Source organism: Jaculus jaculus, chromosome 6 (assembly GCF_020740685.1).
Source record: "Jaculus jaculus isolate mJacJac1 chromosome 6, mJacJac1.mat.Y.cur, whole genome shotgun sequence".
Taxonomy (NCBI): Eukaryota; Metazoa; Chordata; class Mammalia; order Rodentia; family Dipodidae; genus Jaculus; species Jaculus jaculus.
Window position 1 is genome coordinate 95,423,604 of NC_059107.1, and position 17,221 is coordinate 95,440,824.

Consider the following 17,221-nt stretch of genomic DNA (forward strand, 5'->3'; position numbering starts at 1 on the left):
CAGTGATCTTCCCTGACTGTCATTCCCCCAATGCCATCTCTGCTTTGCTTGCAGCCTGGTTCTATGCGTGCCTGCAGCGCGCACCTCACCCCCGTGTGCTGGCCATGGGCTCTTAGAACTGCGAGACTGCCCGCTGTGGGGGGCCAACTCGACATGGACCTGCTTTGCTTTTGGTTGCATCTCCTGGGTTCTACGGGGCTTCTCTCATAGGTGTGGCTGATCTGAGTCGGAAGTTGAAGTAAGCGGTATTTAGGGTCAGGAGTATCGGGCTGGGTCTCTCTTCAAAGTGACCCTGATGCTGTGTCTCAGCCCAGGCCTATCTGTGTGTCTTGTGTTGAGCTGAGTTTCCAGTATAAACCAGGACTAAGCCCAGGGGAATGTCTGTTACCCTGTAACTATTGGTTGCTTGTCTCTGGGAGGTGTTGGCCCTTGTTGTATGGAATGCTCAGGGGAAAGATGGATAAAGTCTGCACTATATTGTCCCATCAAGGGGTGACTCATGTGGAGGAAAAACAGTTAATACATGGCATGCCGAGGCCACGCTCCAACAGGCAGATGATTTATCAGGACCCTATAAAACGCTGCGGCTGCTGCTCCCCATTCCTCCTGCCTGTGGTACAGTCACGGAGTGAGTGGAGTTCACATGGCTATTTCTATGGCAGTGGCCCTCATGCTGGTGACACTGAAGCTTTCTGAAGAAAGACGCTCGTAAATATGAGCACGAGAATTCCACTTTCATTCAGGCTGATCCAGAAGCAGGAAGGGAGAGGGGTGGAGGGAGGGAGAAAAGAAGGAAGAAGGGAAGGACAGAGAAAGGAAAGGAAGCAGGGAAAGAAGGAAGGAACTAGAATTGGAAGGAAAAAGCAAAAAATCAAAACAGAGCTTCACAATTTGATGTCATTAGAAATCCCAATCATTCTAAAAGAATGTGTGCATCCAAAGAGATGCAAAGGTATGCTGATTGGCTTTGGGCCTTTGCCACCTAGGTTATGAAGAAACACTCACATCTGCTGAAATACACCAGTTGACACATCTTTGTGGCCTTAGTCCATGCTTCAGCTCATGTTGCATACATACCCAGAAATTCTACTAAATGTAAATAAGGTAGTCCTGCCATCTTGAGGAAGCTATTGATTCTAAGAGAGGACAAAGTCGAGGTCTACCTTAACTTACTTATCAAAGCTATTGACGTCTTAAACCTTCCATGATCATATCATCCCCTAAAATATCCCTGAGTCAATTGATAGTAAATTAAAATTAAGTCCCTGGCACCCACAAATTGGCTTGACAAAATTGAATGCAATGAACCATTCTCCCAATCTAAAACAGCTGTCCTATGTAAATTAAAACAGGACCTGTAAGGAACCATGTAGGTATCAACTTAGAGAAGAAGTGATTACAACCATGGTTTCTCCAGGCAATGACAAAATTGTAGCCTCTATTAACTTATTTGAGAGAGAGTGAGAATGGGCACATTAGGACCTCTAGCCACTGCAAATGAACTCCAGATGCATGTGCCACTTTGTGCATCTGGCTTATGTGGGTACTAGAGAATCGAACCTGGACCCTTAGGCTCCACAGGCAAGTACCTTAATTGCTAGGCCATCTCTCCAGCCCTTAGCCTCTTTTTGAGTTTGGAAATAATGAATGGTGTTGCAGAGTAGATTACCACAGCCATTAGGCCGTGACCATGTCTATGAAAGCCCCATAGCCAGTGTTACTAAAATTACTGACTCACCCCGTTTATACCCTGCAAATATTTTCTTCGCATGGATTTGGCTAATAATATTCTGTTCAATGACAATTTTATCTGTTCAGTGGCTATTTTTAGTGTTTACCTCTGAGGAGTCTGCCTTCCCAGGGTCCTAGGAGCGCCTCCACAGCCCAGCCCTGGTACACTCTCTGCAGGCAAGACCTTGAATGTACCCGACTCTCTGAGAACACAGGTATGATTTACATGGGCGAATCCTCCTCTGAAGAGATTTATTTGATATACACACTCGGGCCACGTGAACATTACCAGAGGAGCTCACAAAAGGAAGGTAAGGTCCTGCCGCCTCAGTTAAGTCCCTAGCTACTTGGTAAACTGAGGCTAATCCAACACTAACACTATCAAGAAACACCCCTGACCCTTTCAAGACCCAGAATGCTATATACAAGGCCCGACATCTTTCAGGCCTCTTGCAGCTGTGAAGCAACATAGACTTCATTTACCGATGTTACTTACGCTTATCTCACTTAAGTCATTTTCTGCTATTTCTTCCAAATCAGGCTGCCTTGAATGGGTTCCTGCTGCAGCAAACGGCTCTAAAATCTGTCCCAGGTGCACTGCGGTGGACACTGCCCTCCATGTCCCCCAGAGACTCCCTTGCTATGGAGCCTTATAGCCCCTCTGGCGCCCTTTGGAGCCATCCATGGTGCACTTCCTTCTAAGCTTCTCTCTCCGAGGTCCTTTCTAAGAATTATCAAAGAGACCAGTAACACCTGCGTAGACCCACCCTCATCAGGTCTCTAGGACAGCTGTAGACCCCCCCCAAAAAAAACTAATTCTACACCATGTTTTATATTATAAAAGCATTTTTATTGAACACAGTCTGGAGATCGTCCAAACCAGGACAAAATTGGGGTGGGGGCTAGGGTGGGCATGCTGTTCTGATGGCTTACATTCTGGAAAATTTTGGATGCTTATGTCATCAAAGACCACCCCGTAGGGACCTAAAGACTGATTTGCAGCAGAATGTAGGTCAGAGATTAGGATTCAGGTGCTCCCAGGACCCAAAGGATGTGTGGTTCTGCAGTGGGGCTGGTCTAGACTACTCTCCAGAAAAGAGGAAGCTTGGCATGGGTTAGTGCCTAGGTGAGACAGTCCCCAGAGGCCAGGGGGCTGCTATGGAGGGCAGGGGCTTGCAGCAGGCTCTTCTTAGCTCTTGAAGCTCCTCCGGGAAGAAGAGGTGGTGGAGACAAATTTGACGCTGGAGCTGCTGCCCCCACCACTGCCAAAGCCCATGCCCATCCCTCGGCCACTGCTTGCACTGAAGCCAGAGCCCCCCACACCAAGCCCACCACCCAGACCGATGCCCCCACTGCTGCTGGAGTAGTAGCTCCCGCCACCACCTCCGCCAAGACCACTGCCAAGGCCTCCACCAAGGCCTCCACCAAGGCCACCGCCAAAGCCGCTGCCACCTCCAAAGCCACTGCCGCCGCCGTAGCCCGAGGAGACACTGTTCGTGACGACAGCTGTGGGGAGAAGAGGAGTAGGTGAGACACGTCTGTCATATTGATCCCGTGTGGCAACACACTTGGCCCTACCTGACATATAACATACGCGTGTGTACATAGTAGCAGAAGAAGCCAGAAGGACTAAACTGTTAAGGACACGGTTAAATGTCCATGACAGAGAGCTGGTGAACATAAGAGACAAGTCACGAGGCCTCGTACTAGGGTAGAGGCAAGACTGAGGACAAGGTGCAACATATATGTAATGTACACCTACCCTCTAAAAAACAAGACACAAGCTATACTGCATCATGTCCCTCCCTGTCTGTGTTCTCACTTCACCTCTTACTTGTCATTAAGTGTGTTAGATAATCATTTATTGGGAAGGAAAACAGTGTCTAGAAGCAACTGGATTCTGGGTTGGCATTAAAATCATTATTATGAATGTCTGCTCAAAGTTACTTACAGATATTGACTGGTCCAACTCCTTCTCCGCTCAGTCTGAAAGAGAAGAGCCGGATGAGAGTTAAGACCTGTGCTGCTCCCCACCCAACAGCATGGCTCTGCATGTCACCCCAATCCACTACAGCTAGAGAAAAGAGTGCTCCCTGGAGAGATTGCCCCATAAGAGGAGTTGACCTGGATGAAGGTTGTCAAAGGAAGATCATAATTCATGCTCTCCTCCACCCATTTCACGGAAAGCATGAGTAAGCAGTAAAGGGAAATATGACTATGTATAAAGCAGGTTTTCCTTGTAGGAGACTACGTTCTGTGGAAAAACTCAGCCCAGATAGAAATGGCTGAGTTGGCAATGGCCATTGTAAGAAGAAGAAAAAAACACCATGGCTTGAGAACCGGAAGGCAGTGGAGGCTAACCCAGCTGGAGTAATCATGGAAGACTTCCTGAAAGAGGAGGAATTTGAAGAATGGGAAGGAGAGTGAATATGGACACTGAGGTCTAGATAAGATCACAAGCAAGAGGAGAAAAGGGATGAATTTTAGGGCACATCGCTGAGTTGTCTGTAGGAGAGGCAGCACACAAGACTATGGTGTGGAGAGAGAGCCAGAAAAATGAGGCAGTATGCCCATGTGGCAGATAGAAAGCAGGCAGAGGTGTGTGGTCATCACGCACCAGCCAATTGTCATGTATATGTGTGTCTTGTACCCATCCATGTGGGCATACTGGGAGATTCCCCTCTTGTCGAAGGAAAGGCTACCCCAGGCCCATGACGTCAGCCCACCTGCACTCCTCGCCCTCCAGCAGCTTGCGGTAGGTGGCGATCTCCACATCCAGGGACAGCTTGGTGTTCATGAGCTCCTGGTACTCCCTCAGCAGCCGGGCCATGTCCTGCTTGGCCTTCTGCAGGGCCTCCTCCAGCTCAGCCAGCTTGTTCCTGGCGTCCTTGAGGGCCAGCTCCCCACGCTGCTCGGCGTCGGCGATGGCATTCTGGAGGTTAGCGCACTACAGAGGGAGAGGAGGAAGCAAGGGGAACACTGGTAGCTGAACTGAGCTGAGCTTGTTATTTTTCTGAGATCCAAGGTCAGGCAAACAAAACTCTTGGAGTCCCAGAAAGAACCCACGTGTCCTCTGTCCTGGCCATCATGAGTGAGGGGACATACTTATTCCAAGTTGTGTGTGTGTGTGTGTGTGTGTGATGTAAAGCGAAGTTCTCCTGGCCAGAAGCAAGGCGGCTTCCTGTCCTCCTCCTGCCTCAGCCTACCTGCTTCTTGACGTTGTCGATCTCGGACCTCAGTCTCTGGATCATGCGGTTCATCTCCGAGATCTCATGCTTGGTGTTGCGGAGGTCGTCCCCATGCCGGCCAGCTGTCTGCTGCAGCTCCTCATACTGATGACCCCAGAAAAGAGGAAAGAGACTGGTTACATAAAGGTGGAATATTCTTCTGCCAAGTTCACGGGCAGGAGCTACCAAGAAGTGGCAAGTGACGGTTATCTGGGGTCTGGGATGATTTGGGCTTTTCCCAGGTGTAGCTATTTGTGGATAACTTCTTTTTCATTGTATTTATTTTCCCAACGTTCCTGGGTTTCTACAACAAATGTATACCTGGATGTTACTGAAACTCCTCCCAATTGGCCTCAGTAGGTCTCAAAGACTCATCCTTAGCATTGTCAAGGCCTGGCATCTTAGACATTCTTAGACAGCTGGCTGTCTTCATACTCAAGAGATAATCATGAAGCACCCACCTTGGTCTGGTACCAGGTCTCAGCTTCCGTCCTGCTGCGGTTGGCAATATCCTCATACTGCGCCTTGACCTCAGCGATGATGCTGTCCAGGTCCAGGCTGCGGTTGTTGTCCATGGACAGCACTACGGACGTGTCTGAGACATGTGTCTGCATCTGAGACAGCTCCTGTAGAGAGAGTGGAAATCAGTCATCTGATTCTGTGATCTCACTTTCATTCAAATCTCCCAATCATTGTGTCAACTTAAGTGGGGGGGGGTACATAAAATACCCACAGAGAACATTTAGGTAAGTTTCTCACCGCATCAAAGAACATCTTCATGAAGTTGATCTCATCCATAAGTGCATCGACCTTGGCCTCTAACTCCACCTTGTTCATGTAGGCAGCGTCCACATCCTGGGAAAATAAAAGGGTGGTTGGCATTAAATACTGTTCACTTGACTGACATGGCCCCACCCTCAGGAAAACAGAGCCCCGGGCTCCGGGATCCCTCCACCACACACACCTTCTTGAGCATCACAAACTCATTTTCTGCAGTGGTTCGCTTATTGATTTCATCTTCATACCTGGTGGTCAAAGGAACAGGAAGTGTTCATCGGAGGACAAGGGACTGGTGAGGGAGCTCTGTTGCACAAAGCCTCTATGAACCTGCTTTCACACTGGGAAGAGGCTGCTCACATCTCATAGGTAGAGAGGAAGGGGCTGTGCTAGTGAAAACCCTCTGCAAGTCCTTATCCCTTTGAGCATTTCTTTCCCTGAAACTATCTTCCACATGCACATTCTATTATCACTGCAATTCAGTTGTTCCAGCAACATTCCTATAGCGCACAGTGGTAGTGCACTTGCCTAGCATGCATCAGGCCCAGATTTCAATCCCCAACATTGCCAGGAAAAAAAGAAAAAAAAAAGGGGGGGGAAGGGAGGGAGGAGGAGGGGAAAGAGGAAGGAAAGGAAATCAAACATTTGTAGTTTGGTATCTTCTCAAGTATCTGATAGCTGATTCATATGACTAAAGGTATTCTTAGAGACACCAAAGTGGGTTCTGTCATCAGTTCTCACTTTGAGCAGGAGCCACAAAAAATTCATGCTGTAGGCTGGGCATTGTAGCACATGCCTTTAACCCTAGCACTCAGGAGACAGAGGTAGGAGGATCACTGTGAATGTCAGGCCGACCTGAGACTACACAGTGACTTCCAGGTCAGCCTGGGCTAGAGTGAGACCCTGCCACAAAAACAAAACAGAAAGATCATGTTGTGTGTTTGAATGCATTGGGAGCACAAGGGTTCCAGGACTACAGAGTTCAGCAGGTGGTGCTAAGGGTACATACATACTGCTGCGCTAGCTTTTGGCAAAATGCCTTAGAGAGAGGCTGAGCCTAGGCCAGAACTTTCTTTTTTTAATTAACTTTTTAAAAATATATTTATTTGCAAGCCAAGAGAAATAGAGAGAAGAGAAGAGAGACACACAGAGAGAATGAGAATAGGCACACCATGGCCTCTAGCCACTGTAAACGAATTCCAGATGCATGCACCCCCTCGTGCATCTGGCTTACGCAGGTACTGAGGAATCAAACCTGGGTCCTTAGGCTTCCCAGGCAAGCACCTTAACAGCTAAGCCCTGTCTCCAGCCCAAGGGCCAGAACTTTCTAGGGTCCTATTCTGTTTGTTTTTCTCTAAGTATTGTTGATGTCCACAGAAGGCGCATGCTTCTAGCCCATGGGAAGGCATCAGAAGTTTGGGTTATGAAGTTTTTCAGGTACAAAGAAGACATCAATGCCCCTAACTCCACCATCTTCAACTCACTTGTTCTTGAAGTCCTCCACAAGGTCCTGCATGTTCCTCAGCTCCGAATCCAGGCGGCCTCTCTCCCCAAGGACCCCATCCAGCTGCCTGCGGAGGTTGTTGATGTACTGCTCAAACAGAGGGTCCAGGTTCTGCCTGATGGTCTTGGTGCCCTGCTCCTGCAGCAGGGTCCACTTGGTGTCCAGGACCTTGTTCTGCTGCTCCAGGAAGCGCACCTGGAGGAGGGAGGGTGGGCAGAGTGAGAGAAGAAGTTTGGCTTTCAGGTGTCTATGAACCATTCACTGGTGTGCCTCCCACTGAACTCATCTTACACCTATCCTGGTGTGGTGTCCTTCAGAGTCTTGGAGGAAAGATCCAGAGTAAAGCCCCCACCCTCACCCCTCTGAGGAAGGTAGGATCCTCATGCCAGGCACAGCCAGCATGGGAGGGGCGGGCCAAGATATCAGACTGCTCTTCTTCCTGTGCAGCCCTCCGTTACACCCGACACTGAGCTCAGCTCCATTCCCTGTAATCAGGCGCCCTGTGCAGAAGCCTCTGTAAAGAGGGAATGAGACCCTGCCTTCCCTGACTGAAGAAGACCCAGAGCCAGGACACAGGAAGAACTGGGAACAGCAGCCAACTGTGGAGGCATTTGCAGAACCCTGTCAACATGTCCCCTCCAGCCTCTGTGTTTGGTGTATTTCATGCACCCCCAAGGAAGTGAAGAAAGGACCACGGCCCACCTTGTCGATGAAGGAGGCGAACTTGTTGTTGAGGGTCTTGATCTGCTCACGCTCCTCGGTCCTCACCCTCTGGATGGTGGGGTCGATTTGCAGGTTCAGGGGAGTGAGGAGGTTCTGGTTGATGGTGACCTCTTGGATGCCTCCAGGGGGGCACACTGGGAAGCCAGCGCCCCCATAGCCACCACCAAAGCCAGCTCCACCACCGAACCCAAAGCCAGCACCAGCTCCACCGCCAAAACCGAACCCGCTGCCGGCTCCCGCTCCAAAGCCGCCTCCAGCTCCGGCACCCAGTCGGTTCCTGAAGCTGCCCCCGCTGGAGCTGAAGGATATCCTCTTGGAGCCCCCCAAGTTGTAGAGACTCCGGCTGCCATAGCCGCCAGCTCCGTAAGCACCCCCAAGGCTGACCCGGCCACCACCGCCGCCGCCGCCACCCCCGCAGCGGGACACCGAGCTGAAGCTGGTGCGGGAGACGGACGGGGTGATGGCAGAGGCGGCGCTGAAGGAGCGGCTGCCCCCACTCCGGAACGACACGCTGGACTGGCGAGACATGGCGAGGGCTCGGGCCTGGGGCAGTGAGAGCACTGGGCGCTGGCCGGCTGGGAGGTGCTGCAGAGAACGGGACTGAGCAGGACGCTGCAGGTGGCTCTGTTATCCCGGAGCTGCGGGGCCCCCCTTTTTATCCCCTCACAACTGGGCTGGGCCAGAGAAGCTGTCGAGCTGTGAATGATTAGTGGGCTGGGCATGCCTGGGGGGCAGCTGTGAGCTCACTCGTCACACCTGCACGGTGGTGGGGTGGCCGTGTGGGGTGCAAGCCGCTCCCCCTGGCAGGCTCTGCTCAGTAAGAAATAACCCTGCCTTGCAGCACTGGCATCCTGGCAGCACGTCAGTGGCACTGCCAGGGGTCTCCCTCTTCACCGCCATGGGTCCTGGGAATGACAGGACATGAAGGGGCGTCTGCCCGTGGCTGCTGACCTAGGGATTCGGGCCCCCCGCCTGATAGTAATCTGTTCTCTTCACAGTGGACTAGATGTGGGGCAAGGTGGTGCCGCCAGGACCTGGGCTCTTGGCAAAGCAGTTCAGAGGGAGAAATGGAGTCTGGTTGTCTTCCATGCAGTTTCTTCCTTAGGGGAGGCCCAGTCATCCCAGACCCCACCAGGATTCTCCTCCTATAGGATTCAGACCAGAAGCGTCCCCCTAAGCCCCAAGCTCTACAAACTGAGAATGGGGGGCAGCCCTCGCTCAGGCTGTTCACACTCTGCATTTTGGCCGGGACCTTGCCTCCACGGCTCTCCCTAACTCCGCTTCTGCACGCCTTTGGCCTTGTCCCCAGCCCTTGGGTCTGTGTGGGCTTGGCAAACACGCAACGCCATACTATTCCCCACAAAACGTCCTGACACTGGACGGGCAGTCACGTCTCTCTTCGGGGGGGCTGCTCAGCCCTGGAGGGGCGTTCCAGCAAGCTCTCAGTTATTCCACCGGGGAAGAAATGAGTCATCGTATCTGTCGATACAGGCAGCCACAAACACATACCTGCAGGAGCTTCTAATCTCATCAGGAACATGTTGAGAATCGGCCGGCCTGTTATAACGGCGAACCACCCTGTTCCAAGCAGCGGGAATTGCTACGCTTCCTCTAAGCTCTAGCCCAAAGCCTCCTTTAGGGCCGAGGGCATGGAAAAGCGAGTTTTCAGTCTGCCGATTGACTGCCAGAAACTAGGCAGAGCAGATTCGGGGGGACCAGGTAGCTGGCATAACAACAGTCTGCTGGTTACTCTGAGGAGAGCTCCCAGAGGTTCTCCTGTTATGCTTGCTGGCATCTCCTCTGGCACCACATGAAAGAAAGGGGCTTCAGGTTACATGCCAGCAAGTGTCTATCCTAAGCCACACCTCGCTTTCCAGCTGCAGATTTGAGTGGGTCACCTTTCTGCCTCAGCCCAGAGAGGAGCAGGACTATTTGCTTGGAGTAGGAGGTGTGCTGTGGGAACAGATGAGGGGACATGTTCTCAAGAGCACAGGAATCAGGACACAGGCCAGGCGCGGGAATCCGTCCTGTGGTTGCCACAAGGAAGCCAAGGCTGTGGGAAGTGATGCCCAGCTGCTAAGGATCCGCCAAGATGGTGATTGCTCAGCAAAGGCTGGGCTGAGAAGGCTGCTCATAGATAATCCCTTAATACCCAAGGGCCAGAGCTGGCCTGGCAGGTCTTGGGCAACAGGTCTGAGTGCCTCCCTACCTGAGGGGTTTGTGAGACCCTCAGAGATAAATTGCTCAGCAGTATTGCTCTCTGTGGCGCTTTCAAGACCAGGTGTGAGTGTCCTGAGGCACCCTGGGGGCCATTAGCCCGACAGAACAGTTCTAAGCTTCAGGCAAGTGCCTGGGGGCTCCTAACAGGAGTCTCACTCCCTCCTCTCTGGAAAACTCAGGGTATGGACACACACACACACACACACACACACACACACGTGTGCGTGTGCTAGGTACTGTCTCTACTGCCCTGAAGGAAACTCCAGAGAGACTGGAATATTCTTTTGCTCCTTTCACCCTCCTCCCGCCTCCAGCTGTGCTGTGAATGAGGGCTTGGCAGGAGGAATGCATTCTGTCCGGTCTGTGGTCTGTGAATCCCTTCAGTGTGCCAAGCTCAGATCCAGGGACCAGAGACCTTGTGGGTGGCAAGTCACTGTGCAGGGTGTGTTGGGTGCCTCCCTGGAGAGATCCAGCGTTGTTCTGCCCCAGCTCCATGGGAGACTTCCTCAACAGCGAGGTGGCCCCTCTTGCCACACCAGGCCTATGCAGGTGTACATAATGGAGCAGTCCTCTGGAGAGCCAGGCAACAAGCCGAGGGGGAGGCCCCCCGCCACCTGGAATTTCTGTGGACAGAGAGTCTAAGCTCTTCTGAGGGGCACTCCCACAGGGAGTCAGTAAGACATGGTCAGACATGCCACTTAGCTTCTCTGGGCTCTGTTTTCCTCCTCAGCAGAATGAGTGAGGGGCTGGGGGGGGGGGGGTCGCTAGCAGCTGTCTGCCTGCCTCCCTGCCAGAGGGAGTGGGCAGTAAGGTGGCTCCTCTGAACTCCACTGCGAAGGACTATGGAAAACATAGACCATGGGGCCTCGTCTCGTGGCTTTGAGAGCTGGCAACGCCTCTAAGACAGCAGGTGGGGAGTACTATCAGCTTATGGTTGAGAAGCAGGCAGACCTATCACACCTTCCCGAGAGCCTCTCCTCATATAGCCTTTACCCCAACCTGTATAGCTTTGAGAGAAGATATACTTGCTAGAAGATAATAAATAAAGCTGGGCTTTGCACACAACCTCTAAACTTGCCCCAAGGATACAGACCTCAAGAGCAGGGGTCTTTCATCACCCTTACTAGAGGCTCTGCAAAGTTTTTCTGAATTGAACTGACAGGCCAGTGTGACCTCCCTCTGCTTCTTCTCCAGATCTCTAAGAAAGTCTTGCCCAGCCCTGTGTGGATTCCCAGAGTCCTGCTCATCGACTTTTCTTGGGTCTACATGCACAAGGTAAGTCTTTTGTGCCCTTTAGACTGGGCACCCTCTGAATACAGAGATCATACCTCCTCACCCTTTGGACTTTACTTCACCCCTCTCCCCTCCATGCCAGCCCTGACAACATCCTGGAGCCTTCTGGTATCCCCCATGTCCTGACTGGCCCCCAAGACTCCCTTCCACAGAGAAAGACAGCAATGGTGTCCTCATCTTTGTAGCCTTTCCATCTCCTCCACACAGAAAGCGGGAGCGATAGCTGAGGCATGAGTCACACTATTCATTGGGTTGTGGTTGGCAGCTCCGTCCCGGAGCCTGGTGCCAGATTCACAGCGTGGGGAAGGGCAGATGGAACGGTGAGCCAGCCCCAGACAACTCTTCATAAAACCTAGCCTCAGGGAGGAATTGGGAGAAGAATTTTCCTGCCTATGCCTAAAGCTGTGGATGTCCTACCCTTCCTTACAACTCTGGGACTCGGCTTTGGGCTCAGCTGGATTCTCAGAATTGAGGAGGCGGGGGGGGGGGGGGCTTCAGAAGGTGAGCGCACCCCAACCATGCGGCCGTGTCACCAGGCTGCCAGGTGACGCTGAAAACCCTGCCATGCTCTCAGAGACTCTCAGAACCCCAAGTCTGAGGAGATGCCTGCGTAGCAAGGCAAATGTCCCAAAGGAAAGCAGCCCTGGAGGCAGCCCGACAGACACGATGGGAGACACGGTGACAAGCGGGCCTTGAACCCGTGGAGTTAAGTTTTCTTGTGCAAGTGCTTCACACAGATGGTGACCTCGCTTTGGGCTATATCAGGAAATATTCTAAACCTCTGGACATGCTGCTAGCCTCTCACTGCCCAGTTTCTCCCCAGTCCACAGACTCACGAGAAAAGGGGGAGCCTGGATTCCTTGGAGGGGAGCTGCACAGGCTGTGGTTCTCATGCTAACGCAGCTGGGGCGAACAGGAAGGGTGGGGTGACGTGCAGGGGGCTGTGAGGAGCAGCCTTGGCCCTGTCCCTCAGATTTAGCAGGCGATTGGCACTTGTAGGATAAAAGCAGCAGAACAGAGCTCTCAGCTTCTCCCCAACAGGCCCCTGCAGGCCCGGGGAATGTTCTTCCCTCACTTCAAGGGTGTTTTGCCAGTGGCATGCATACCAACTCTTTGAAAATCCCCCTTGCTCGAGCGAAACGATGGGTTAGAAATCAACAAATACTTTTATTAGTCAGAGTTGCTAAAAAGAGGATGGATCTGCCCAGCAAATCCTTTTGGGGCTTTGATTTCTCATGGAAGGAGGGCGTCTCGTTTTCTTTTTTAGACAAACATGGAGGAATTGCTGCAAGCTGGCACTGCCCTGAACACATCTGTCCATCTCGAAATGTGAACACAACACTAAGGGCTTTCACCATCTTCTGCGTGTTTGCTCTTGGCTTCGTATGTGGGCAAGGGCAGGGCCTGGAGTCTGGGGATTTCAAGCCTTCCTCCGCAGAGGGGGGACAGGGCCTTTCCAGACTGAGTCCCTGCAGGGTCAGAGGCATGGAGGGAAGCCTTTTTGCTTTCTGCTCCTGCCCATGTTCCTTTTCTCCTTGCGTCTTTTACGCCATCCCCAGAAGCCATGCCAGGAGCCTGAGGACACAGTAGAGCCTGGAGCTGCCTTCTCTCAGGGTTTCCTTGTGACTCCTGACAGATCAGGCACCGGGGCCAAGAGTCTTGTTTCTACCCTTTCCCTTGACTTTGGATGAGCTCCAGTCACTTGGGCTGAGTGATGTTTCCATGGTGAAGGACGGGAAGCAGATGACAGCTGGAAATGATACCAGCTAGAAAAGGTACCTTTTTCCTACTGGCCTCAGGGAACGGACGCCAGTTCAGTCTTCAAAGCTAAGGGACGCCTTGCTGTCCACAGCCAGCCCTCCATACTCAGGTCCTGTCTCCACATCCCACTATTGATCTTCCTCCAAGTCTTCTTGAACTATTTATCATGGTCAAAGTTTAGTGAAAATAATCTAACCCGAAGGAACTAAGAAAAGAGAAAATGGCAGAGATACATGCCAATCACTGAATGATATCTTCATACAATGCTTGTGTTTTTTTAATTTTAATTTCATTTTTAATTTTAATTTTTATTTTTATTTATTTATTTAAGAGTGAGAGACAAAGGCAGAGAGAGAGAGAGAACAGGCACACCAGGGCCTCCAGCCACCGCAAATGAACTCCAGATACGGGTGCCAACTTGTGCATCTGGCTAACGTGGTCCTGGGGAATCAAGCCTCGAACCGGGGTCCTCAGGCTTCACAGGCAAGTGCTTAACCACTAAGCCATCTCTCCAGTCTTTTTAAAAAAATTTTTCATTTGTTTTTATTTATTTATTTGAGAGTGACAGACAGAGAGAGAAAGAGGCAGAGAGAGCCAATGCTCGTGTTTTAAGCAAATCGCAAGATGCTGTTCAACGGGCTCTGCTAGACTGGGGTTGTATGTCCCTGAAACATTCCCCAGGTCCTCCCAGGTGCCATGTGAGCACAGGGTCAAGCCTGCTCCCTGGATCTCCTCGACAGACCCTGGCTGGTAACCCACAGCTCTTGACCAGAGTGATGATTCATTGTGGTCGACTTAATTGGATGAGAAACTCACAGAAAATCAGTAAAGCACACTCCCGGTGCGTCTGTGAGGGTGTTGCCAGGGAAGAGCGGCATGTAGGTCAGTAAACTGAGTGCGGAAGAGCCACCCTGACTGTGAGCAGCGCCATCCGGCATGCTGGGGACCGGGACGGAGCGGGTGGGACGAGGGCCAGTTGACTCTAGACACACTCTTGACCTTGAGCGGCTGCGCTTCTTGTTGCTCTTGTCACCCGTGGGTGTCCCACTGCAGATCCTTTGGCCTTTGAAGGCTTGGAGCAGAGACTCTCCGGGGGACTTACAGGCCTTCAGCCTTAGACAATGGCTGCATTGAGAAGCTTCCAGCTTCCCAGACTGAGCACCTACTAGACACCCTGGCTCTCTAGTCCGTGGATGGTCATTGTGGGATTATCCAGCCTCTGGTTATGTAAGGCACGCTAATAAATTCTCAATGCTCTCGTAATTGCGCACACACACACACACACACACACACACACAATTGTTTCTATTCCTCTGGAAGGCCATGACTAATACAACCATTGGTGTGGCTGACCATGCAAAGGCTGGGTCAGAGCATCCTGCTTGACTTGGTTTAAGAAAAATAACCAGTGTCGCAATGATTCATCCCAAAAAGAGGAGGCTGAGTCCAGGGAGATGAAAACCCTGCCCCAAACCTCAGCTTACGGACTGAAAGAGGATGGGTGATGGGGGCCCCCCTGCCCTGCTTCTCCACCACCCCTTTCTTCTCCAAAGGACGCAAACTCACACAGGAATCCTCCTGCCCGTACTCCGTCAAATCCATGCCCTCCGGAATACTTCTCAAGAGTCCCCGCTCACAAGTCCCTGGGTTTCTAGGGCCTTTCAGCCTCCATTCACTCACCAGCCCAGAAGGTCTAAACCCATTCCCAGCAAGGGAAGTAGTCGGTAAGCATGGTGGTTTGATTCAGGTGTCCCCCATAAACTTAGGGGTTCTGAATGTTATGTCCCAAGCTGATGACAATTTGGAAATTAAAGCCTCATGGAGGCAGTGTATTATTGGGGGTGGGCTTATGGGTGTTACAACCAGCTCCCTCTTGCCAGTGTTTGGCACACTCTCCTGCTGCTGTGGTCCACCTTACGTTGGCCAGGGGGTGATGTCCACCCTCTGCCCATGCTATGGTTTTTCCTGCCATCATGGAGCTTCCCTTTGAGTCTGTAAGCCAAAATAAACTTTTCCCCCCCAGAAGCTGCACTTAGTTGGGCGATTTCTGCCAGCAATACGAACCTGACTGCAACAGTGACGACCTCTCTATGGGCTCAGGCGGGTGTAGCTTTGAAAGCCCTTGTCTTCATCAGGTCATTGGCTCGCGATCACAGCACTGCCGTGAGGAGGGTGACTTGAGCCGAGGCTCTGCCCTCCAACCTATGAGGGCAGCAAAAACAGGGCCCCTGAGGCCACCAAGCTGTCATTGTGCCTCACATCACCAGCACCTCAGACGTGTCCCAGTATCTTGGTTCAACCTTCAGCTTTTTCTTCTGTTTCTCATCTCTCCCTACCCCACAGCCATGTATGGCAAAGACACCAGTTAAGGCCCTTTGCTCAGGAAAAGTGGGGGCCTGAACTGGAAGCTCTGAAGTGGGATAAACCAGCTTGAGGGGTGTTTGGTATTTTGGATCCTTTGGGATGGGCTAAGCTCCCCAGGGTCTTATGCATATTGGCCAGTTCCCCAGCTCTGGGCACGAGGCACTTGGTAATGAATTCCACTTCATTCCGGTGTGTCCGCAAGGCTCGGCTTCTGCAGCCCTCTTGAAGAGAATGGCCTTTGGGTCCTGACGATGTGCCTGGCACTGCTAAGACTAAACACATTTGACTTAGGTGGCTCAGGTTATTCACAGGAGCTAAGCACTGCTGGGCTATGGTCCCCGTCTTCTGAGATCCCCCAGCTATGAAGTGTCAAGACTCAAACTTGAATCTAGCTCTGGCCTCTACAGCCTCAGAGGCCATAGTGCTGGTGAACTGGGGGAGCCTTGAATATCCTAGCACCCCAGCTTATCTCCATCAGGGGCTCAACACCAAAACCACCTTATGCCACCTAAACAAAAATGGCATGCTGGGGGCTGGAGAGATGGCGTAGCAGTTAAGCGCTTGCCTGTGAAGCCTAAGGACCCGGGTTCGAGGCTTGGTTCCCCAGATCCCACGTTAGCCAGATGCACAAGGGGGCGCACGCGTCTGGAGTTCGTTTGCAGAGGCTGGAAGCCCTGGCGCGCCCATTCTCTCTCTCTCCCTCTGTCTTTCTCTCTATGTCTGTCGCTCTCAAATAAATTAATTAATTAATTTAAAAAAAATGGCATGCTGCAGTGAAAACCAGCTCAAAGACATATCTTCCATACCACCGCCTCTCCCTAAGCTGACCACTTCCTCTAAGCCCAAGTCCAGGGAGAAATCCTGCAAATCAGTCATTAATACTGCACTATCCCCCCGAAAATGGAGCTTCCCCGTTCTCTAATCTGAGGCTTACTGCTCTCCACTTGCCCTATAGCTTCCCAGGAAGGGATCATGCCAAGGAGTGAACAGAAGCTTCATTCATATAGCCTCCCCACCCCCACCTCATCCTGCATCTCTCCTTAGCTGCCATCCTGGGAATACCAACCGGTTTCAGAGTTGCTCATGTAAGGGCTCATTCTGTTCCTCACCTATTCACCCTCCAGGCCACCCTGGAAGGGATAAGGCTAGAGAAACGCCAGCAGCCACAGGTGTCTCACAGGCAGGTAGCATGACTTATCCAGTCCTTTAGGACGATCTCCAGCTGCCGGCTGACCTAGGCATCCCCAGGGGCTGGGCCCCCTCACTCTGGCATCAGACATGACCTCCTGCAGGTTGGCACACTGCCCTCAGTAGAGAACAATAGCATGTTATGGTCTGCAAGGGCTCAGACATAATATGGTTCTATTGTTCTGCGTCTGGAAAATGATCTCACGCTGACCCTGAGGATGGAGGTTACCCCCAGTCCTTAAGGAAGTGGGGCTTGGCTCTACTCAAAGCATACCGTGGCCCCTCTTCATCTGATGCCCAAATCTCCATTCCTCTGGGTCCCTCTTCCCCATTATCTCCCTTCCTCCTTTGATAGGAAGGATAATGGCCCCAAACATGGATGCATCATAATCCCTGGAGCCTCTGAATGTATTAGGCTTCACGGCAAAGAGAG

At 51.8% G+C, this 17,221-nt stretch overlaps 1 protein-coding gene across 1 annotated transcript; it reads right to left on the bottom strand.

Moving 5' to 3' along the window:
• Positions 1-2,559: 2,559 nt before the first annotated feature.
• Krt5 (keratin 5) lies at positions 2,560-8,549 on the bottom strand. The gene is made up of 9 exons (XM_004649861.2): positions 7,942-8,549; positions 7,220-7,434; positions 5,923-5,983; positions 5,718-5,813; positions 5,420-5,584; positions 4,938-5,063; positions 4,458-4,678; positions 3,683-3,717; positions 2,560-3,237 (listed from the first exon to the last, which is right to left on the bottom strand). Exons 1-9 carry the CDS (start codon positions 8,488-8,490, stop codon positions 2,921-2,923), a joined length of 1,785 nt encoding a protein of 594 aa, XP_004649918.2. The 5' UTR covers positions 8,491-8,549; the 3' UTR covers positions 2,560-2,920.
• Positions 8,550-17,221: the final 8,672 nt, after the last annotated feature.